The sequence below is a fragment of the Puntigrus tetrazona genome, chromosome 15 (assembly GCF_018831695.1).
Source record: "Puntigrus tetrazona isolate hp1 chromosome 15, ASM1883169v1, whole genome shotgun sequence".
In the NCBI taxonomy this organism is placed as follows: Eukaryota; Metazoa; Chordata; class Actinopteri; order Cypriniformes; family Cyprinidae; genus Puntigrus; species Puntigrus tetrazona.
In genome coordinates this window covers 14912053-14935715 of record NC_056713.1, presented here as the reverse complement: position 1 = coordinate 14935715, position 23663 = coordinate 14912053, and the positions used below count along the sequence as shown (strand labels likewise).

Here is a 23663-nt window from a genome sequence, read left to right as displayed (position 1 = left end):
AATATACTAGCCAAATGTTATGCTCGGTTATGAGCAAATGTGCCAAGATTCTGAAATATTCATCACCATTAAATATAAGTTACATTCTAATGCACCAAATATCTTTTCTCACTGATGGCCAATCAACCACAGTCAGCTCCGCCTCCATCTAATATCAGGTGTTGAGATTTTGAGGTCACATTCTCAGTCGTTCTTGATATCCATCAGTGTCAGGTTACAAACCACGCTGCACCTGACCTGACATGCCTTGCATTTTGTGTGGAAGATGACAAGATAAAAACCTGAATCATATACAAATGTCACTGAGAATATGACCTCTTTCAGAATTGAGAGTGTTATCCATGTTATTTGGTAAACTTTGCCTAATTGGAAAGGAAAAATCTGTCTGAAACAGAAAAAGAAATATCAGGCTGCTTTGTCTAAACCAGAAGGAAGATTAAGTAGTAAAGTGGAAAAACAAAAGACCATGTTGAAAGACAAGGAGAGTGGTATTATACTGTATGTTTCCCTGTTTGCTCGCTGTCACTTTCACTCTCTAGTGTATTTAGCCTGACCTGAGTGGGTCTTGTTTCCTTTGTTCTTGCATTTTTTTGTTAATTAATGGTGAAGAGGTTGTGTAATTGGATTTCTTTGTCATTGGTTCATTCAAGTGATTGACACAGTGTTGTTTATTTAGCAAATATTGTGTGCCATGTCAATTACAAAATGTATGGACAAGTTTAGTTTCAGCACAAAATTTCATGGATGATTTCGCTACTAAAGTAGCATTCTTCTATTGAAAAGGAATGTGTTTTTAATCTTTGTTCAGCCTGTCAAAAGGGTAGATATTGAGGCATGTTGGTACAACATGCCGAATGTGTGGCTATATCAACCTCCAGAGGAAGTTTAATTGTTTTTAGTTGGCTTAGTTGAGTACCATCCCTTACCACATGTGTGTAATTCTACATTTTCTTTATTTTTATTTTTATATATATATATATATATATATATATGTGTGTGTGTGTGTGTGTGTGTGTGTGTGTGTGTGTGTGTGTGTGTGTGTGTGTGTGTGTGTGTGAATTTAATAAATTGAGCTAACATGAGTCCACACTGACTAAATCTATACTGCTTGAAAACAAATACCTTTTTGATTTTTGTCTCATGGATTTTAATATCCAGAACATCTAAGAAAAGCTAACAGCTGCAAAAACATCAGAATCCAGACTCTTTTTGCATTTGCTACAAAGTAATCAAATTTGCTCTCTTGGGTGGCAGACAGTTATCTGTGCCATCAGAGAACAGTCTGTAAACTGGCATCTCATTCTCTGCACTGACTCCGCTGCCTGCAGCATATTTGCCTTTTCATAGAGCCATCTGATATGTTTTACACTTCTAAAGAGTTCTCAGAGTTACCTTATTTTGCTGTCTTTACCATTGTATTTCGTGTGAAAGGATGGTAATGTAAAAATTGATTTCCTGGTTTTGTCTGAGAAGATTAAAAAAAAGAAGGTTGGACAAACTTGTTTCCATTTTATTGTTGCTATTTTGAAAAAATGGTTGAAAAAATTATACAAGAAACTGCCTGAAACTAAACATTAAATGGATTCATACATTAAATTATAATTTTGCCCACATGAATTTTATGTGAAGTCTAGGCAACTGCAACAGCGTATATGCTTCAGTAGCTGTTCTTTTGTTGTTTGTCTTTAAGCCATACCAACACACAAATAATGAGCTGAATGGCACTTGAAGTAAATGCATGTCTGTAACAGAAAAACATTCTTTTGCTTTCTAAGGGCTTTTCAAAGTCATTTAGAGTGGTCTAACCTCAGCATCTTTGTTTGCGTTAGCCCTTCTGCTAATATACAACCACCCACAGTACTAAAAATGATGCCTATTGAAACACATAAGGGTATGACAAAGATCATGCGTTCACTGGCACTGATCATGACAATGACAGCTTGACCTGTCACTAATCTTGTGACCTTTCAAGCGTTCTCCGCATACCCACCATTCCTGCAGTGTTTTAGTGGTGTCCAAGCACGACAGGTAAAAAGTGTATCGGCCTTCATTCCGAGCCTGAACGCAGACGTCTGTGTGAATTGCCACTTTATCTGTTTTCCTTGGCTGCTCGTCAAAGGTAAAAACATTGATGTAATAAACAGGAGAACACTGTGTCTTCTAAATCTTACCTGTATATGTAATCTTAACTTGTTTACCCTCATTACCTCTGGAGGGAGTCAAAACAAACTTGAGGGCAGCTACACAAGACTGAGCAGAAAATCCCCAGCTGAGATTCAAGTTTGTTGTTGAACTTTAATTTAACCAATGGCTTTGAGACATAGGTATATACTCACTAAATGTTACTTCAAAAGTTTTATTGATTATAGAAAAAAGACCTTTTAAAGCATGTCGTTTTCCTTTTATAGCCACTAAACAGACCCGCTTTTTCGTGCCGCTTGTCAGCATGAAGCAGTAGACACCTGTTCTCACCAAGGTGCCATATCAGCTCAGGACAGCTTTACATAAGCCAGCAAGGATGAGCTTCAAATCACCTGTAAAGACTCTCTGAGCATTAACTGAGGACCTTAATCCTCTAGTTTGCCTTCCATCGCAGGATTATGGCACTTACAGCGCCACAAGTTGGCATTGCTTTTGGCTAGAGGCCCCTGGAAAGTACATTTGTCCTTTATCAAATTCAAATTTAGTTTGTGCTAAACTCACACTCTTCATTCCGTCTCCAGATCTGTCTCCCAATTGTTTTTATACATGTTTTGTACATGGAGAAATCTGTTTTCTATGTGGTTTTGTCTTATGTGGCCTACCAATGTGCAGTTTAATGTTGAATTTAGGGCTAAAGCAGTTTGTCTAAACAAAATAAGAAAAAATTTTCTTTTGGGGCATCCCAAAGTTATTTGTGTATAATTAGATTCCAGAACATTGCCCTCATTCCTTTAATGTTTCATATTCTGTGATAAAACTGATTGCGTATGCTGCTAGGTTGAACCTGTGAGTTTTCCAGTAAGCCCACAGGTGGACGTGGCAGATGACTCACGAATCCAATCTGCTTTAGTTTTATTTTTATTTGCCCGGTGGATCTGGCAAATTAGCATTACAGGCTTTGCTTGGCAAAGCGTGCAAAATGACAAACAAGGTTGTATTGTGCTCCTCCTTTAGCCAGGTAATCACTTTTCGATGGTCTTATCCCTTCTGCCTGCTCTGTCTGTCACTGGTGGCCTGATCTTCTGTAAGCTGTATTTGTCAAACTAAACACTTGATCTGTGCACAGGCATCAGCTGGAGGTGAGGTCTTGGGAGGCAGAGAATCTCAATTGGGATTTAAAGAGGACAAATGAATTAGCCAGGGGCTTTGCAGTTGCTTTTTCTAGGCTAATCCCAAGATCTTCTCTCACAGTTTATGGGATTGCTATCCTTTCCTGGGAGCAACATTATAAGTGACAGAGGTGATTCTGTAAGACACAAGCCTCAGATTCACCAGTTACTTACTATACATTTAAACTTAACATTTCAATTTTTACTTCCAATGCTGTTCTTTCCTGTTTTGTTTAATAGGGCTAACCAATAGCTTGTCATTAAGTTACAGCCTTATTTGTCCAACAACTCTGCAGTAACCGTGTTCAGCCAGTAGAGGGGATTGGCACTCTAGACTGGCAGGCATTCTCCTTTTCTTACACACAATACCTTGTCTATTTGAATAGACCTGTCCCTATTCATTAAACCAAAGTACTATCCACTCCAGACAGCCTCTGTTGAGTCTTTTCTGTCAAGTCTTGACTTCATTCATTTGTTATTTTGGTCAAATAAACGGAATATGTGCTGTAGTAACAGAACTGGTACAAGTGAGGTAAGCATAAACAGTGTCTCGAGCTTATACAAATTGGTTTTCCACTTCCTTAAATGACTAATGGCTTTAAAGGAGAGCTGATGTGGGGGTTAGACCTGTGGAGGGAAGGAATCCGTTGTTGTAAACCCAATTTCGTCACTCAGATGCTATATACTCGAGGAGGTCCCCTCAAAAGACCAAATGCTGCACCTTATTCTCAAAACAAGCAATGACTAATTGCGTGCCTGGTCATGTGACTAAGGAATCTGATCTCTTTCTTTTGACCTGTACAGTCGCTCTACTGCTGGTGAAATACAGAGGTAAGCAGACTCAGGCACTTTAATCATTGATTGGTTGCTTGATAGGTCATGTGTATGCTGCAGTAACCCTCTCTCTGGTTGGTTTATTCAGTGCAGCGCTTCCTGCATTTCCTTTTGGCCCTGTGCACACGCTAGGATGCCGTGTTAAGATTGGGGGGCTTGTGAAAGGGGCAGCCCTTGGTGTTTTAACAGCTGATTGGCTCTTTAGACCCAACAGAAACTCTGTCGAGAGGTGGAGTATTGAAGTGCACAAAGGCGTATCACTCTCTCAAACACTAATTTGCCATCCAGAACCCGCACTTTCTGCACACGCACAGGTTCACATGTTAAGCCATTAGTTGGCCAGCAAATGTGACGCAACAATGAGGTAATGTGAAGACTATGCATGTGTAGTCCTCAAATCCAACCACAGCAGTTTTTATAATCGTATCCTTTTTTTTTTTAAGATTCGTATTCGAGTGAAGTATATAGTTGGAAACAGATCAACATTGTTCACTTTGTCGTGATTGGCTAAATAGTCGTTTATAAAAAAAATTAGGCCCAAATTTGAGCTTGTTTGTTGCCTGTGTTCTTCTGCCATGGCAACACACTATATATCAACCTCACAGGCCTTTATATAATCCAATGGATAAAAGATTAATCCATCCACCAAACTATAATCCGTGGTATGTATATTATACAATTATTAATTTTTATTGGTCCTTTTATCCAAAGCCACTCAGCAATGTTGCACCCCAATTTTCTACAGTTGGGTTTATGTTTTATTGGAGTCAACCAGATGTACCTTTTGATCAAGGGATACCGCCTTGAGTTGGACCTCTGAATATCCCAATTTGGCCTTCCTCCTGAAGCCCACCCTCTCGTCTAAAATCAGTTAGCCCCCCTCAGTTCCAATGCAGCAAGACCACAAACAACTCCAGTTTGAGGGATTATGGCTTTGTTATTATTCCAAAGTCACTGAAAGTACAAAAAGCAACTTCGACTTGACAGCATTTATGCCTGCTGCAATGGGCAGGTGAGGCACAAAAAAGGCTACATTTGTGCCCCCGCCCGTTTCAGTGCCCCCTTCCCCCTCCCTTTTATCTTTTTTTTTTTTTTTCCCCCGAAAGTGTTGGCGGGACCCTCTGAATGCAAAGCTGTCCAGTCGCCCCAGCGGATCTGGCCGCATGTGGATCGAATCAGAATTATCCACTAATTGACTATTTACTGGGCTCCAGAAAGGCCATAATGGACTTGATATTAAATCTCCTCAAAGTATTTAAAGCGTGCTTCTGAGTGCTCCTTCGAAGAGCCGATTCCAACGTTTTACAAGGAGGAGTGACTTAAGCTGCTGGGTCAGAGAGTTGCCTTGCCAAGGCGGCTCTCAGACGGGATTTAGGGACGACAGTGGGAAGCTGCAAGTGGAGGGCAAGGGAGATCTCCTCCAATGAGTTCCAGATGCCCCCCAGTCCCAATGTAGATAGATACTACAAGCTAGAGTATTCTATGAGAGGCTTAAACCTGGCTCTGTTTTAATGGAGATAGACGACTTTTTATGTGGAAAGTTAAATCGCATGAATCTTATAGGTCCAGTTTGTCTTTTTATGTGCTACCAAAGCTTTGGTTGGAAAAAAAAAGACCGGCTAAGTTTTGATCAGATGACAATGAGGGCTCTTTTTAAGTGATCCTAGATTTATCAGATGGGATTTGGTAAGGGAGAGTGTTTCAGTTTTTAAAAGCATATTAAAATACCACATGACACTTCCTGTACTTGAACCCAGTCAAAAACAGAACAGCACTCTATTGAAGTTATGTATAATACAATGGCTATTTACTTCATGCTCATGTGTCCTATTACTCTGTTGGTGCTTTATGGGATTCATTCTTGGATTGTGTATCGCTCATGTAAATCAAAATGTTTTTGGAACATTTCAAAGAGCCAGGATCTGATGTTCTCATTTCCTCTCTTCTCCTTAGATCTGCTTGGTTTCATCAGCAGCACAGTTCTCTACAATCAATACCCTGGGACCCATTCGGAGGAATCAACTGCATTTCCCATTTGCCTTTTAAAGTCCTTTTTATTTTTTATCACAACAAGGTAATATTTTTTATGGCTGTTTTTCTCTTACGTTCTGCAAAACCTGTTTTATACAAATCAGCTTTTTTGTTTGTAGTTAAATAAAGTCACAAAAATCACATGTAGCACTTCCGTTCATCAATGAATCGTATGAAAAACGTTCTCCAATGTGACTTTAAAAAATTCCTTTAGTTAACATGCAAAATCTTTATATCTTTATAACAGCATATATTCAATATAGAATTATCTATTTTTAATATACGTATTATTTTATACATTATAGCATATTTTTTGTGATGCACCATTATATTAAAAAAAGATTTTGCAATAAACATTTTTTGCATAAAACATTTATTTTATTTGGTAGCTGATATTAAAATAGCAATTATTTAAAAAAAATGTTCTTAAAAACAGCCTTGGATATTTTTAGTCAGAAAATGAGTAACAAAGTAAACACGTCTCAACAATGCAACCAAAAATCATCCATCGGTCCTTTAAAAACACTTCAGGTGGGTTAAATTTTAAGTGTCTTTTATAGATCATTATTTTAGATTTCTTATTTTAGATTTTTTTAACTTTCATTTTTGTCTGTTTTCCCATTTTAAATGATGTTGAGTCAGTAAATTCACCACTGTATGGTCTCTTAACATATCCTGTTCTCATTCATTAGAACCGCAGTGCTTACCAGTGATGCACCATTCTCTTTGAGTTTGAGTTGTGGCTGCCTGCCCGCAAAAGCTGTTTTACATTGTCGACCTCTCAAGGATTTTCCAACCCAGCCATTTGAGTTTTGGACTTCAGATGAGTTCTCTGTTGTTCCCTGTTTCTCTCTTAATGATCGAGCTTTAGGCTTCCATCTGGTTGAAAGGAATTCTCTGATGTCGCATTGCGTTAATTGAACAAATTTGGACAATGATTTGGTGCCAGACTTGCAACTCAAGCCCTTCTCTTCTAGCATATATTGTTAAACCAGACAGACACAGTTCAATGAAAATAAAAGAAAAGAGCCGATTCAAGACCACTGAGCTGACGATTTTAGGATTAGTTTTTGATGAGATGGTATCTGGAGCAACTTCACCACTTCACAAGGTGCTTGGACGCATACATACTGTGCACAACATTATGAAAAAAGGAATCCAGCACTACTTACGTCGAAGGGAACTTTAATACTTAAACGTACCTAACCATAGTAATCAAAGTCAGCTTTAATCTGAGCTGCAAGTCTGCTATGCATTTTCGCTTTTTGCAATACACATCAATTTTTATTATGATTATGATAAAGGGTCAGGTATTTTAATATTTAATTGCTGGAGCTGCATTACAAAGATTGCATAGGATCAGTACATTTGCAAGTTCAATTTAAATGTAATATATATGTATATAAAATGGAAAAAAATACATTTTTTTGTTTAAAACTTTATTGCAATAATAGGAAATAATAAGAATCTCTTAATAACACCCAGAAAATTACTCCAACCGATCTTTGGGCTTGGCACAGGTTTTGCACACTAACATTTAAAGAGGAAAAAGGCAGCCTCAGTAACTAAGTCTGTTTAGGTTAACTAACAACTAAACTTTTCAATATAATCCATTGACTCTTTTTTTGTTATGCTCCTAATACACAAAATCTCTCAAGCGTAGTTTAATTTCGATTGGCACACACACATTTTGTGCTTCATACAGAAAGTCGAAAAAGGTTCATCTTAAAGGGGCAGTTCACTCAAAAATGAAAATTCTGTCATTTAATTTCTTTCATGTTGTTCCCGTGTGACTGTTGTAGACGAATTTGTTGAAGAATTGTTCATTTTTTTGAGTGAACTATCTCTTTAATGCCAACAACAGTGCATTAGGTATGCCGTTTGTGCTTGGCTCCACTCCAGCTCAACTCTAATCGTATCTCAAAATCAAATAAATACACAGTGCCACAAATTTCAGGTTTCCTATACTATTAGGCTAAATAGATTTATGGCTTTGCTTTACAATTTCGCATCATGGCTGTATGTAAAAATAATCTCATTGCAGTTGTTGTTCAGAGAGAGTTTGTTGCTCTTAGCTGAAGAGGAATATAGTTGTAGATGGTGTTGTGGATGACTCTTTAACTGTCAGTCCAGTGCGACCCAACGCTGCTGAGGCCCGTTTGGTATTGATAGGCTGGTTCTCGTGTTGAAGTGGGGCTATGGGTCGGATAGACTGTGAAATCCCTTTGTGAACGAACCGGCGACCCGGGCTTCCTATGAAACAGTGAGGAATGTGCTCTGTCTCGGGGGGCAGGGCCGGAGGGGGAGGAGGATGCTGAAGATGGTGTGGGTGGCAACACCCGCTGTGTGGTAAACGTGACTAGGTCAGGAGGTGCGGGATGTGGACGCTGCATGGACGGTGAGTGGTGGGGAACCACGGAGGCAGCGGAGGCTGTGCTGTTGAAGTGGGCAGAAAAGGGTTGGTATGGCACAGACTCCACAGTTTGCATGCCGTAACGAGGATACGGCTGCACTGACGCCCACATATTGCAGTTCAGGGAGGGGGCAGGGATGTCATCGGTCCCTGCTGCGCCCCCTGCATCTCCCTCCATTCCTCCGTACATGCATGCCTCTCTAGAGCCCAACGCATCGCTGCAGTATGGATGGGAGAGCAGGGGTGGATCGTAGGAAGGAGGGGAGCGGAAGTAGTGCTCATCTGAAACTGCAGAGGCTGTTGTGTCAAGATAGGGGCGTTTGCATCCCAGCTCCAAATGCCTTGTGTTATCTAAAAGAAAATGGCATATTTTAATACACGAAGCTTGGAAATTAGGCATATTTTGAAAAATGCATTTCAAATAATTAATAAAACTGCAACTAGTCATAATTTATGTCAGGATTAGGGACATATTCATGCCGCTAACCATATTATTTTATTATATTACCTTCAATTATAATCATTTAAAAAAAAAAATTTAAATATATATATAATATGATTATTGTATTTTGATTTAATCAAAAATATAGTAAACAAATGAATAGTTGCATAATGCAAAGTCTAAAAATGAAATTATACAGTTGATATTACATTTAACTGTTAATTTAATTAAGTTTGGGGTTGAAGTATATTTAGTTTTTTAAAGTTTCATGCTCACACAGATTTTATTTCAACAAAAATACAATACATTCTGAATTCTATAGTGATTTTAGGCAAAAGGTTTATAATGCAAACTATAGAAAAAACTATAACTATAACATTTAATTATTAAACATTTTTGAATTACTAGCATTTTTGAATACATTTAAGTGAAGGTTAATTACTTTAAAGGAAATCTAAATGTAAAAATACAGGAAATGAGCAAAGCTAATATTGAACCTATATTAACTGACTGATATAAATATACATATACATACAATATATACAGATACAAATCAAACTATAAACTATATTGTTCTAATATTGTGCATCCGTTGTCAGGATTCATGTGTTTTTAGTTGCTATAGCCCTGTACCTCTGTGCTTAAAGCAGTGGTAAAGAAGGCTGGATTCCCGGCTAGATGGGAAGGAGTTAGAGAGAGCTTCCTGGGACTCAGAGTTCGGTAGAGGGACCCCACTGTCGTACTGATAGTGAGAAACCACCTGCGGGTGGCTACTCAGCACACCTGCACCCAGTTTTCCTGACAGATGGCCATGTGATGAGATAAGCCGCTGCCGGACCATGTTCTTAGAAATTACAGGGTAATCTTTCCTAGGAAAAGGGGCACTTGATCAGTAAGATATCTAGTTGGTACATTATTCAGCATCTTTTAAATGATAATCTTACCCTTGAAGTCTGGACACACGCAAATCACCCTCATCGCTGCCACGGAAACCTTTGGCAAAAGGATTGTTCTCAATTTTTAACTGGGTGATCTATAAAAAAACAAAAGAGTTAGCAATTGTAATGTTTATTAAAAACAACTACTGGTGTGACATTATTGTTATGGGCATGTTCTGTTGGTACCTTATGGTTCTGATAGGATGTAACGGAGATGAAAGCTGTCTCATGGAAGACGTGAGTGCAGTAGGCTGTGTTCTTAGAGCCAAAGGCATTGTTTTCATCAGCCTTCACAATGTGTAACCTGGGCTGGTATTTGTGCATTGAGTTCAAGATGATCTGAGAACAGAAATGCATGCCTACATTAGGAAAGAATAGTAACAAAAAAGACCTTTGCCTTTTTTGTAGTTAATTTTTTTTTGCATGTATATGCTCTATTTTCATAGAATTGAAACATACTGACAGCTCTTGATGCATAAAGGACTTTAGATATATTTATATGTTAGTGAATTCTTTTAGGGTCTCAGAACATTAAATTATTGGGTTGAATTTATTGTATTTGATCAATTAATATATATATTATTATTAAAAAACAAAACAAAAAAAACAGATAACACAATAGACATGACAACATAATCAAAAACTAGAATTAAAAATTAAACAAAACTAGGTTATCTGTTTTTGCAAATTCTGTATTTGTATCTGTGTATGCATGTATGTATTAATGTATATTTAAAATTATTTGAACTTTAGTATTGTTAGTGTTAGAACACCGAATGTATTAGAAAGCTAGTATTTCCATCAGCTGACATTTGCAAATATTTACTTATAATTGTAATTGCCATTAATTGTAATAATACAGTATGATTTTTGTTGCACAAAGAGTCTGATAATAACCAGTCCTCCATACAGAGAACTGTCTTATCATTATCCAGCCTGTCTGGAATGACATGGAAAAAAACAGAAAAAACTGAGACGGACTAAATCCAGAAGAACTGTGGCAATGTCTGCAAAGAACCACTGTATCTAGCCCTATATATATATATATATACACACATACATAGCTGTATGTATGATCCCATTATAGCCATAATGTAGGTTTTAGGGAGTGTGCAGAACTGTACGTTGAACACTAATGAGGCTGTTAATGTACAGTATATGTCAACGTGACAGGATCAATAAATATGTCAAGAGGTATTGTTCTGTGTTGTATGCAAGTAATCCAATTGGATCCTTTGTGTATGTGTGTTTGATCATGGTGTTCTAGCACCAGTCTGCTCTGTGCGTCCATGTGTTTGGTGTTCAGTGAAGCGTTTAGTTAGGGTCATCCCCAACACAGTTGTGTCGGGGCCAATAAGCATCAAGGCCTTTCCCTTTGTTATGTCGACTCTCAGACAGAGAGTGAGGCAGCTCTCCTCGTAGCTGCACTTTTTTAAGAGGAGTTAGGAGCAGCAGTGCACAGAGGGCAACCTCAGGTCAATCCCCCCATCTCAGACACAGACGGTACCCCAGCCAAACGAATGGTTGGAGCGCTTCATTGGGTGAATGCAGACACATGTGACCTTTGCCTGGTTGGCTGGCTGGCGTCTTGAGGTAATACCATGTGATACGAGCTGCATTGATGATTCAGATACAGGGATGTGTGCTGTCCAAGTATATTAATCAAGCACCTTTGTCAGATCAATGCAGACTCCGTGGCTGGCCCTCGCCTTTCATCTCAATGTTTTCGTTTAATCCATGATCTGTTTTTGGGAATAGAAGTTGTGTCATGTGACCTTAAAGCTAGATGGCCCTGCGCTGAAAAAAAAAAACGTTGCTTGTTCAGGCCACAGAGCACATATAAATCTTTGGGTGTTGGGTGCTTGTGTGGTCAGTGGCCTAGCAAAGGAAATCAAAGCATGGTGTAGTGGAAATGCCAATAATAATTCCATACATGAAGTAAAAATAACTATAGAGTGGACTGCGACAACCTCGTTTTTTTAATATTTGATCATGTGACGCTCTACATACTTTTTCATTGTTTGTTGCATTAAGGTCTTTATTTCATGTTTGTGTGCCAGGGAACAGATTTGGTTGAAAATCACCAATATATCGGTATTATATCGGTTATCAATTAATATAGATTTTTTTGTTCACTTGTTTTGCTATTTATATAAAATAAAATAAAATAAACGCAAAAATGAAAATGTTGCGAAATATTATTACAATTTTAAATAACTTTCCTATTTTTATATACTTTAAACATACATTTTTTTCCAGTAAATGCCATATTTCATTTTCAGAAGTCATTATTCCAGTCTTGAGTGTCAAGACCCTTCAGATATTATGCTAATATGCTGATTTGGTGCTCAATAAATATTTCTTAATCTTAGCATTGTTAACCGTTTAATATTTTGATGAAAGCATTTTGGTTTTTTTTTTGGAACAACAGAAAAATAATTCTGAACACAGTAGTTATTATATCTGTGACTCCTAGCATCAGCGTATGTTTTGACTGTGACTTGTGTAGTGAGCACTAGCATGGCTACAGCGGCGACTTGTATCGGGGCTCTCAGCCAGCCGCAGTGTCCCTGCTGTTGTGAGCGTCAATAGAGCTTAGCAACCTCTTTCCGAGCTCATTACTCGCCCTTATCACATCCTAGGCATTCAACTAATCCTGACAGGCCAACTTTGTGTCGTTCTGACAGGTTATGAACCTAATGAGCTCGCTTCTGATGTTATTGCATCAGACAAGCTGGGTCCACAAGCTCCTTTGGGCAGCGCTGCCATGGTCAGACTCCTCACCTCTGCTTCGCTGTATCTCTTCTCCTTTCTCCTACTTTCTCAAGATGACTCTTACCATATCACTCAGATGAGGTGTATTCGCTCTGAACTGAACAGGATGTAGAATTGCAATTCCAGTTGGATTTTTGATGGAGTTGAAATTCACGATTTTACAAAAAAAGTCTCATCAAATGCAGGTTTAATTTCAAAGCTTATTTTTTGGGGTTTTTTTGACAGCCACTCACGTGCCCAAATGGATCAAGGTGGTTGTTTGTGAGCTTCAGCTTTTGAAAAGAGACCAGCTGTCTCATCCAATGGGCCCCTGTTGCAGGAGAGTCTGGGTGAACGTAGAGTCTTCCAGGCATTGCAGGCTCTGCTTTTCCTGCCACCATCCTATGGAAAAAAACATAAGAATTTCTTTACTTTTTTGACAACCCTAAAGGGCACTCGCAACATTTGCAAAAGACCTGTAGTTTACAGTTGTTTGTATAGTGAGTTAGGCTCTGTCCCCAAGATTTTCTCTTCTAATACGACATAGCTTTCCAGAACCTCTGACTTCATGCCATAGCATTTGAAAAGGAAAACTGTTTTTCAGTGTTGCACAAATTCTCCAGGATATAGCAGCAGGCTACAGAAGGGCTTTATGCAGAACATCTGTACATTAATGACAGATTCAGAGCACGAGTGGTTATGTCTGTGACATTATAAGAGTAATTCCCAAAGATTTGGGGTGGCTGCTTTGACCATAACATCACTGCTAATTGTGTGCCTCGAAGGTGTCGCTGAAGATCTCCAGAACCGATGCTGGCAAATGCTGGAATTCCATTCTATCCCACAGATTTTGAAAAATGGTCGTAAAATACTCGTTCTCGTACCACAACATGCAATTCGTTGAGATTTGCGTGCCATCATTATTTCAGTTTTTTCCATGCAGGATTCAACCGGATTTGACTTCATGATTGTGCCAATTGTTGCACGGGTGGATAGTGCCCATATCTAGTGGCACTGCCAGAGGCACAGGGTCACAAAAAGGACAGCATGTATAACCCAGCTGTTTTAAGCCCATTGGTTTTGACAGACTGCCTGTTCTGGCCTACAGTAATTAACTGTGTGCTAATGACGATCCACAGCCAAAACTATAGCTAGCATTGCATGGATAAACTGATGCAGACTGCACATTGTTTGTTAATAAATATGGCTGTAGTTAGAGTTTCCTTCAGTGTTGACCTTGGATTTAATCGCATTAATTAAAATTTTGCAAAAAGACTGATGAATACAAAGCCAAAGCATTAATTGTTGTTTATTATTTACTAATTACTATTTAGTCTTTACTATTACTATTAGCAAAGTAAAACTTAGTAAAACTATTGACAATAACCATTGCTTCTAATCTGTAAATCACACAAAAATTCTACAGTTTATCAGCAGTTCCCTTTTTCTCAGAAGAAAGCTTTAATGTGTAGATAGTGCGAGTCAAGTCAACTTGAGGAGACAGCAGAATATAAAACATGCTCAAAACATTTTTGTCTCTTCGCAATGTAGTTTGAATAAGTGTTTGTCCAGATGCCTCAAGGGACCAGTCACTGTTCTGATCCAGACAGTTTTGGATTGCACGTTCAAGTGGAATCTCCAAAGGCAGACTTTAAACAACTTTCCAGAATTTGGTTATTCTAATTACTCTGTTGTGAGCTTGGCTTGTTTTTCTCTTCCACTGCAGAAACTATAGACAGAGGGATGTTAAACTCACCATTTGTTGTCACAGAACTTGTACCGATGGTCATCAGCTGGAACGATGTCAGTTAACAGGATGTATTTGGTCTTGGGATTCATTCCTGTCACTTTAACTTTGTAGCTGGGAAACATCCTCCTAGCCATCAGGGTTAAAAAAAGGTGTCGCATTAAAATAGATAGTACTTCATGACTTCAGGTGTTGTTACACAATGAGAAAATAATTGTATTAATTCATTCTTTACTTTCTTTTTTATGTTGCTTATTTTATTTTTGTTTTTATACCGTGGTTTGTCCTCAAATGCCATTTAGATCTAACTTGGCAACTTGTTAATGCGCTTTCATGCTCACTGAGGTCATTCTCTTTCAATCGCATCTACACAGGCTTATCCCATTTGTGTCATTCAGGTATCTCAATGTCGACTTTATTGCTCATTACAGGAACAGCTTTTTCATCCGAACGACTTACGCCCAGGGTGCGTGTGCAACAGCTGAGCACTGACACTAAGCATGGATGAGTCTGTTTTATCAGCTCTTTCGAGGGTTTTAACAGGCCTTAAGTGCAAGAGAATCACGGGAAGTGTTTGTTTTGGGCGGATGAATGCACGATTAGTGATCAGATAGCAGCTTAACCTGTTTTTAGGACAGATTAGTTGTTTAAGAAGCACAAAAGGTCGCTTAAATCTCAAAGAAGGCTGCATGCTCAAGCATCCCTAGACAATCCTCTACAAATCATCTCACACAAATGTCTCTACTATAAAAGGCTACACTTCAAAAAAATCATAAAACATGAAGCATAAAATTTAACTATTATCCTCGACAACCCCATATAAGGAGTCATGATCTGTACCTGGTACTGATTTGCTTTTGGGCAGATATATATTTTTAGGGATTGACTTTGTTTTGAAGAAGCCGCTCTATAAAATGTGGGATCTCAGTTTTGTTCAGATTCAGGTAAAGCTGAGATGACAGACAGAATATGCTAATATAGCAGACGCAGTCATAAAACAAATGAATGGAGCTGCCTTTGGTGACCTCTTCACATTAAATAATCTTTTTTATCTCATCTGCAAAGTTGCAAAAAGATCGAGTCCCCTTATAAATTCTGAGTGCTTTTTTAATGGCAGATCTTTTAAACAGCGGGCAGCTAAACAGCCCTATTGAACCACCCCGCTCCTCTAAAAGTTCCACTGCTCTGCATTACTTTTTTGAGGGTTTCTAAAGGGTTCCACCAGCAGTCACACATTTATTACGGCAAATAAATGCCCTGAACTGAATAATTTCATTGCATTTGCAAATGCGGTGCTGCTCAGGCCTGCACAATGTAAAACGTTCCTGAGAGCACTACCTCTAATACCCAGAGGAAGAGATCAGGGAAAGGTAAAGCTCCGTGTCTGGCCCAGGCCTGCAATCCAATCAATGTAAATCACTCTGGGCAAGAGATTGAAAAAGAGGTGCTTTAAGCCATCAGGAACATCTTAAACAAACCTGTTCACCGGTTGCTATAGAATTGTATTTTTTATCAAAACTGTGTTTTTAAAATCTAGTTCAATTCTAAATGTATCTTTATAAAGTCAGCTGCAATCTGTTATTGTTCTTTTATTTGTATAACTTTTTTAGTATTGAAATTTAACATGAACATAGTTATTCATAGTTGCTGTTAATATTTTATGATTCCTGTTAACTAAACAAAACATACTGTAAAATATTACATTAAACATTACAAGAGTTCTTGTGTACTTTTAAGCACTGAACGTAGACTTTTTCAAAATATGCAAATCTATCTAAAATAAATTATTCATGTTAAGAAAATACAGTTAGGAAAAATTAACATCAGTATTTACAGTTCTAACTGTGAGGATGCAATAAATCTCGAGTAAAACACATTAACTCAAGACTCGTATGTAAACACCTGAGGGATATGTAATGCTCTTTCCATTTATGCAACACTTTGACATAATGGCTGCCACAGTAGATCACATGGCATGTCTAAAGGGGCCTTACAGCGGCTCTGTGACAGTATTCTGTTGCTGTAGGTAGTCACATTGGAGAGCTGTCATTGGCATGGGAATAGTTATGTGCAAAATCTTTGCTTAAAGGAATAGTTTACCCAAAATATTCAATTCTGTCATCATTGCATATGACTAATTTTCTGCATTGTTCCAAATATATTTTTGGTATTCTTCAAAAGAAAGTCAAGACATGTGAGACATTTTTGGTATATATTATGCGTCGTGTGTGTGGATATACGAGGGAGTGAACATGCCTTCAAATTATACGATTGCTACTTAGTTATCTTAGTAAAAGCACCGTTTATGGGTGGGCCTGCACTTCAGTTTATGTGTGAGGATGACATTGAGAAATGGCAAGTATGAGAGTGCATCATATCGGTGTCAGCATCTGCATTATGCCAGCTGTTTCTTTTAGCACTTTTGTACGCCTGCGCTTTCAGTGATTCATGCTATCTGTTAGAGTCGGCAGAATGCCTAGATCAAAAGGAGCTTGATGATGAAGCAAGAGAGGTCCTTTAGGGCCTGGGAGACGCGATCAAACGGGGCACCGTGCTTCTCTCATCAGCCTCGCTGATGCTTCCTCTGACGGGCTGTGTACAAGTAACACCAGCCGGCTGCTTTCAATAGTCATGCTTAGTACCGAGCCGAAGACAAATATTCACGTTGTAGCAGAGTTCAGCTTAGTTTCATCATTTCCTCAGAGGGATATTCTGAGTTCAACACGAAGCTCGATCGACAGCACACATAATGTTGAGTACACCAAAAAAACATTGCTCGTCAAATTTGACTTGCAAAAATCGAGGTTACAATAAGGCACTTAACTTGAAAGTAAATGAATCGGTTTTGGAGGATTCAAAACCAGAAATATTTTATGAATGCCCCAAATTGTACTGTTAAAACGCTTGTATCACTTGGGCTGTGAAGCGGTTTAAATCATCGCTTTCGCTCATTTTAGGTATCATACTGTTATGCTGTCTTGTCAACAAAATTCTGAAATTGGATAACTTAGCTCAGAAAAGGTTAGTCACATTCAAATTATGCGAACACACACATTGTTTATGCCTTGTGGCTACACTGTTGAAAGTGAATATATTAATGTTTATAAAAAAGAGGGACAAATGGAGATTAGTTCTTGCGGTAATCAGCATTATGCCACAAATGCTGTTGACTGAGCTTGCACTGATTCCAGAATGTTCTTGTATACTATGTATGACTCAGTTTCTCTGCGTAGAAAGTAGCGCTAGATGCATGACTCGGGGATTGTTTCACTGCTTCATTGTTTTATGCTACTAACTAAATTGCTTTTTGATTAACTATAACACTAAAATTTGAACATAACATGGGTAACATAAAATTCACAGGAGCAAAATATTGTCATAAGCGGTTTTTGTTACTGTATTGCACTTAATGTTTTTTACGTAACGGTGTATTCTTCTTTAGCGTAAACCTATACTGTCAAACGCCATATACCGTGCAGACACGGCTCAACCCTGCTATGTAACACAAGACCACGATGAGAATCATTGCATGAAATTGGCCTCAATTTTGTGTAATGGGAGCCATCGTGAAGAAACCTGGCGAGTTTTCTCAAGATTTACAGTTCACTGAATGGCTGTCTAATGTCCTACAAGTCATATCCCCTCAAAAAAAAAAAAAAATGAAATGGTGAAAAGCTCTTCCTGCTTCATGGCTCGATTGACATATTGAGCATCTTTAACAGAGCCTGGTGTCCATTATACACTAAAGTATGTAAAATGAAATGAGCCCATCTGTTGTTGAACTATGTGGAAGTACAGTCTCCTGTTCTGTGCACAGCTGTCCGGCCGAACAGTGCTTTGGCTCTTCAAAGGGTTTAAGGATTCTTGGAGCACTTTATCAGTTGGACAAGGGGAAGCCCATCCCTCACAATGTTACAGCATTAAAGAAAAATTGTGGTGACCTTTTGCATTTTCCACAGAGAAGCGCTGAGAAACTGCTGGCTAAGACTGGCAGAGAGCATTGACTCATTCTCTGCTTAATATCCAGGGTCCTGCTCTTAATCCACAGGGCACATTAAATCTAACACACGGGGCAGCCGTTTGTGTTTTCAATTAGATATTTGTAGGCACAGGAATTCGGCCTTGCTTTACCTTGGTCGCGTAATATTTTAGAAACACTCCATTAAAAGCGCTGTCGCATTTTATGCGACCGAGGCTCTTGGTGCAAAAAGGTTTCACATTTGCATTTTTGGAAGTGAGATGGCCTAGTTTAGGTTTTATACCCCTGTCAAAACATCACTTTTCTCTTTGAGTCTGTTAACGTTTACAGCAGAATTTGTGAATCTGTGAAATGGAAAATGGAAATGATGCTCTTCTTGCCTGCCTGCTTTGGTGATGATCATCTCGGTTCCGGCCTCGTGGAACTTCTTCCACAGTTCTCTATCGTGAAGAACCACTTTGATGTTTTCAATGTTCTAAAGGTCCACATGCAAAAAAAGATAGTTGGTTAGTTGTTGTAGATGAAAAAACTTCTGTTATGTTACATTACGTCTCTACGCGTATGCAAAGACCTACAAGTCAGGTTTCATTAAAAGAATGTGAATGATTGGCTACCTGGTCAGACTCATTGTTCTGGGGAATGCTGGGAGTTGTAGGCAGGCCCAAATGTGGAGAATCACCGGCAAGCTCGGGACGCCCGTCCAGCTGGGCCACGGTCATACCTTCATCAGCCACAGCTGAGGCCTTCTCCTGTAGCATTTCTGTAAAATTACACAAATATTAGTTCAATGATAACTTTACAATAAGAAAAAATGATTTAAGGTTAATATGAAAACTAAAATCCGAATTTTGTACAAAATAAAAAATATCTCATTGCTTATTATATTTTACGTCTGATAAAACCTGGCATAATGATGTGGAAAAATAACATACCTTTAGATTATGAATCTAACAAAATAATACATTAAAAAAAACATTTTAAATAATTAGAATTTCTGTTCAGAAAAAACATTTATAGAAACATTGATAATTTGTTTGTTTTCTTGATTTATATCTAGTAACTCAGATGACGTAAATATAAAATAGTGTATACTTAATCTACACAAACTACAAGCTTATGAAAAAAACTAAACTTATCCTGTAGTTTTAACACGAGCTAAAAAGACCTAATGATATATGTTTAAGAAAAATACCACAGATGCCATAGTTCCTCTTTGTTCTCTCATAGTCTGCTGTAATTGATTATACACACGGAGACAAGACATGGGCTTCAAAATTTGAGAAATAGCGTACATTAACATTTACGTTTTGTGAGGGAAAGTCTGTCCTCATAACATGGCCTGGCCAATTCATTTCAAGGAAAGGGGTCGGGATCCGTTTGTTCTGAAGTATCGCAAGATTAAATATTTACACTTCCAGCATTCGGGCACCTCGGTTTTATGGAAGCGCGCTAAACACTGCTGATTCCATTAAGGGAGGTCACAGACTTAGCCCCGCTCTCACGCCCCTTCTCTGCTCACACTCAGACATCACACCAGAGGTATGTCTCATTACTGTACTGCAGCACACAGCCTCCATAAATGCTGCCTATCTGCTCGGGCGGACACCAAACCATTCTCATGGTGAAATCCACCTCCTCCCACCCACTCCTAATCTCACGCATGTAAACAATGTGAGTGTGCGCCCTTCAGATAAAAGGAGAAGAGCGGGATTCCATGTAAACTCGGCCAGGCATTTGCCAAAGCTAATAAAGATAAAGTCTGACAGGCACCGTGAGGCTACAGCAAGTCAACCCTGGACTTTTCCAGTCCAAAATGTGCCTTTCACTTACACTGTTTAACTAAGCCCAGTGAGCGAGAGCTCTGTTTACATCTCTGTCACCCCAGACATATAATCCGCTAAACTATTCCTGGCAGATACTGCTCTGTGCACACTGAGGTTGGCTTGATATTTCCAGAGCCCGTTGTCCAAAATGGTCAAAGCTGACCAAATTTCAACTAGCCCTACTTTTTAAAAAAATGATGAAATGCAATTGTTTAAGGTTGTTTTTTTTTGGTCAGAATTCCTCCATGATTTGAAATCATTTTTTCAGGAGCCAGGAGTTTTTTGGGTAGTCCATCAGTCAGTTATGCATATATATATATATATATATATATATATATATATATATATATGTATGTATGTATGTATGTATGTATGTATGTATGTATGTATGTATGTATGTATGTATGTGTGTGTGTGTGTGTGTGTGTGTGTGTGTGTGTGTGTGTGTGTGTGTGTGTGTGTGTGTGTGTGTGTATGTTTTAATAGCAGCCTAATCTCTTTGGCCTTCCAGTTGGTTCTGTCAGACTGGATACAATTTGTGTTAGAGAACAGTCCGTTTACATTAAAACAACAAGATTTCCTTCCTATATGAGTATAGTGATATTTCACAATGTTTACGCACATTGGGTTTGGAAATGCACATTTTTATTCAAAAAGCCTTTTGGCTGTAAATGGTTGTTGAGTTAATTACGTTGTTGTTGTGTGTTTATTCGTTTTTGGAGATTTAAAAAAATATATATGTTTAATTACAGCCTTCTGTGATTAGTGTATGGTTTTTTGGGTTCTGTAAAGCACGTGTAAGTGCTTTTCCAAAGCCAAAATTGTGTCTTTAAATTAAAGAAGGAATGAGGGAGGCCATTTTATATTAAAACGTTCATTTTTACCATATGTTTTGTTATCCCATCACTGCACAAATTTTGTCACTGCCATTTTGACATAATCGCGGTGGGAACATGAAAAATGGTGGAAATGGGATGCTCCCCTTCAGGTGCCCTCTAACTATGTGAATTAAATTAAAATTCAACTCTGAAAAGTAAAATATTGTAATTGGGTTATATCATGACACAGTCGGTTGAATACATGCTGTCTTTCTTTTAATTGTTTTTGGATTATTTCATAATTAGTGTGAGGGAAAAGACTAAGAGTTTATGATAATAGTATAATTCTTGATATCTGTCTGTGGTATAACTATTTCAGCCTGCGTCATCCTTGTGATATAAACGAGTGCAACTAACAACGATATTTATTATTTTTAGATGTTGTTGATTATTAATTTAATTATTCCGTTTATTCCGTTTTACGTGCTTAATTTACTCCGACATTTCAGTATCTCACCTACCCGCAATTAAACATTTTTTATTAAAAAAATAATAAATGCATAGTAATCTAGTTTAACATGAGCAGTTACGCTGTAACCGTGCGTCAATATTTTGTTGCTGTTTTTTTTTTTTTTTTTGCATTCTCGTTAGTCATCTATTTATCTGCGATAATCAGTGTAATTTTTACATTTTTGTTTCGTCTAAATAAGCGATGTTTACCAATTGTTTACCAAGCACTGTGCCATCCGAATGAATTAAGCTGATGCTGTAAGGCCTTAGGTCTAGGCTGCTCCATCCCACGCGGTAAAAGGGATTGACACGAAGAAGCCCATAGTATCTGCATTATCTGATGTTTATGCATGTAAACAATATGCACCCAGCAATTCATTTCAAACATCAGGCGAGAACGCGCACGCAGGCCGCAACGCATTATTTTGTTAAAGATAACAATTACGCGCAATATTACATGCAAAAACATAAGGTGTTTCTACGCCGTATTATAAAATAAGAAAGGCTTGTACGACGCTATAGTCTTTTTAGGAATCATAATAAAATAATAACAATATTAATAATAGAATAGCTACACAGTGTACAGTGTATGAACTTGAGGTTGCGTTGTTTACATCCCATGCAAAGACGATCTTTAGAAATAGTTGAAGAAAGCCCAAGCCGGGGTTTTATTTATGAAAGAGTGACGCCTTCTCGTTGATCACTTAATTTGATAAGGAAGGACAGATCAATCGCGTCTAATCGCATTACCGCCCTGCATGCACACATAAGTAAGGGTTCGGTCCGGCACGCGGATGTGACCTGCTGAGAACAAACGTGATATTACCTCATAAAATATTATGTTCTGAAATCCTCCATATCATTCCAAACCGCAACAATTTGTCCACTGCGACATTACAGCAGGAAGTTACGTCCCGGTGTGGCGTTGAGTCCAGTGCACTAGCAGCGGCTCAGCATCCCCCAGTCTGTGATCTCGAGCAGACAGAGCTGTCTCTTCCCCAGAGTCTGCTTCTGTTCAAATACCGCCGCGAGCCTCGCGCGAACAACCGGCGAGCGCGCGTCTCGGAGGCGAATGGTCACTACGTGATGTTTTCTCGGAAACACAAAGTATCCTCAGAACAGCTCGAATTGTTAAAGCAGTGGGGTGAATACGTTGGCTCGTTCGCTCATTCCCTCCTTCCCCCCGCGCCTCATCGCTGACGTTGCTCTCAATAACACCAAACTCGACACAACCCGACGCGCGCGCGGCTCACTCGACAACGGTCCTCTCGTGAGGAAAGTAAGTCTGTTCATCGTAAAACATGACTCGGAGCCTCGTCTCCTTATTCTCTCCCCCGCGTCGATAGCATAAAACGCAGATATTCAAAATACCTCAAGTTTCACGCCAAAAAAAAACATTTTGAATGTCGGTTTTTCCCTTAGGGGGACATTTTTTTATGAAGAACAATGTAATTTAACGTTATTTTTGTTTGTTTTGATTTTTAAATATTGAACAGTTCTCTTTACTTTAGCATTTCCACCCACACCTCCCAAATTACGAATATTTCAGTCATGGACATTGAACAGCATGTCTTGTTTTAAATATGTAGTATGCATCAAAGAATGGATGCTCTCTCGTTGCCAAATATTTTAGGCAATGCTTGGGTTGCTCAAACAAAAATGACATTGCATTCCATGACATTTGCCTTTTATTGGCAATGAGAATTACTGAAGATAACTACCAGGACCGCAAAGTGACAGATTATAGCTCTATTCTGTCATTAACAATTACGCGCCGGGCATTATTTAACAGTTTGGATGAATTTGAAATCGTTTGAATTGAGGATGGGCGATTACAAGATTTTTTTTTTTTTCTTTCATTTTGTTTGTGTCATTTATCAAGGCTTTGATAACTTTTGTCACTATCGCACATCATTACCATGACGCATCTAAAAGAGAGAAAAAATAAATACACAACTGAACACTTTATACCATTACATGAGGATGGTATGATGTGTGATCACAGGTTTATACCAAACCCGCCCAAAGGATGATCAGGGTGGGCGTCAGATCTTTAAAAAGCA

At 38.5% G+C, this 23663-nt stretch overlaps 1 protein-coding gene across 1 annotated transcript; it reads right to left on the bottom strand.

The window, feature by feature from the left end:
* Positions 1–7490: 7490 nt before the first annotated feature.
* On the bottom strand, positions 7491–22805 carry tbx4 (T-box transcription factor 4). Its single transcript, XM_043258374.1, has 9 exons — positions 22427–22805; positions 19064–19209; positions 18830–18924; positions 14480–14599; positions 12978–13125; positions 10156–10308; positions 9976–10064; positions 9665–9900; positions 7491–8940 (listed from the first exon to the last, which is right to left on the bottom strand). The coding sequence occupies exons 2-9, from the start codon at positions 19205–19207 to the stop codon at positions 8294–8296; spliced, it is 1632 nt and encodes a 543-aa protein (XP_043114309.1). The 5' UTR covers positions 19208–19209; positions 22427–22805; the 3' UTR covers positions 7491–8293.
* Positions 22806–23663: the final 858 nt, after the last annotated feature.

Excerpts from the sequence above, each read along its gene's own strand:
- tbx4 (XM_043258374.1), bottom strand. The coding sequence starts at position 19,207 with ATGCTACAGGAGAAGGCCTCAGCTGTGGCTGATGAAGGTATGACCGTG. Across the intron at positions 10,309-12,977 it reads ACCTTGATCCATTTGGGCAC|ATCATCTTGAACTCAATGCA; the intron begins GTGAGTGGCTGT and ends TTCTGTTCTCAG. Across the intron at positions 10,065-10,155 it reads CATCCTATCAGAACCATAAG|ATCACCCAGTTAAAAATTGA; the intron begins GTACCAACAGAA and ends GTTTTTTTATAG.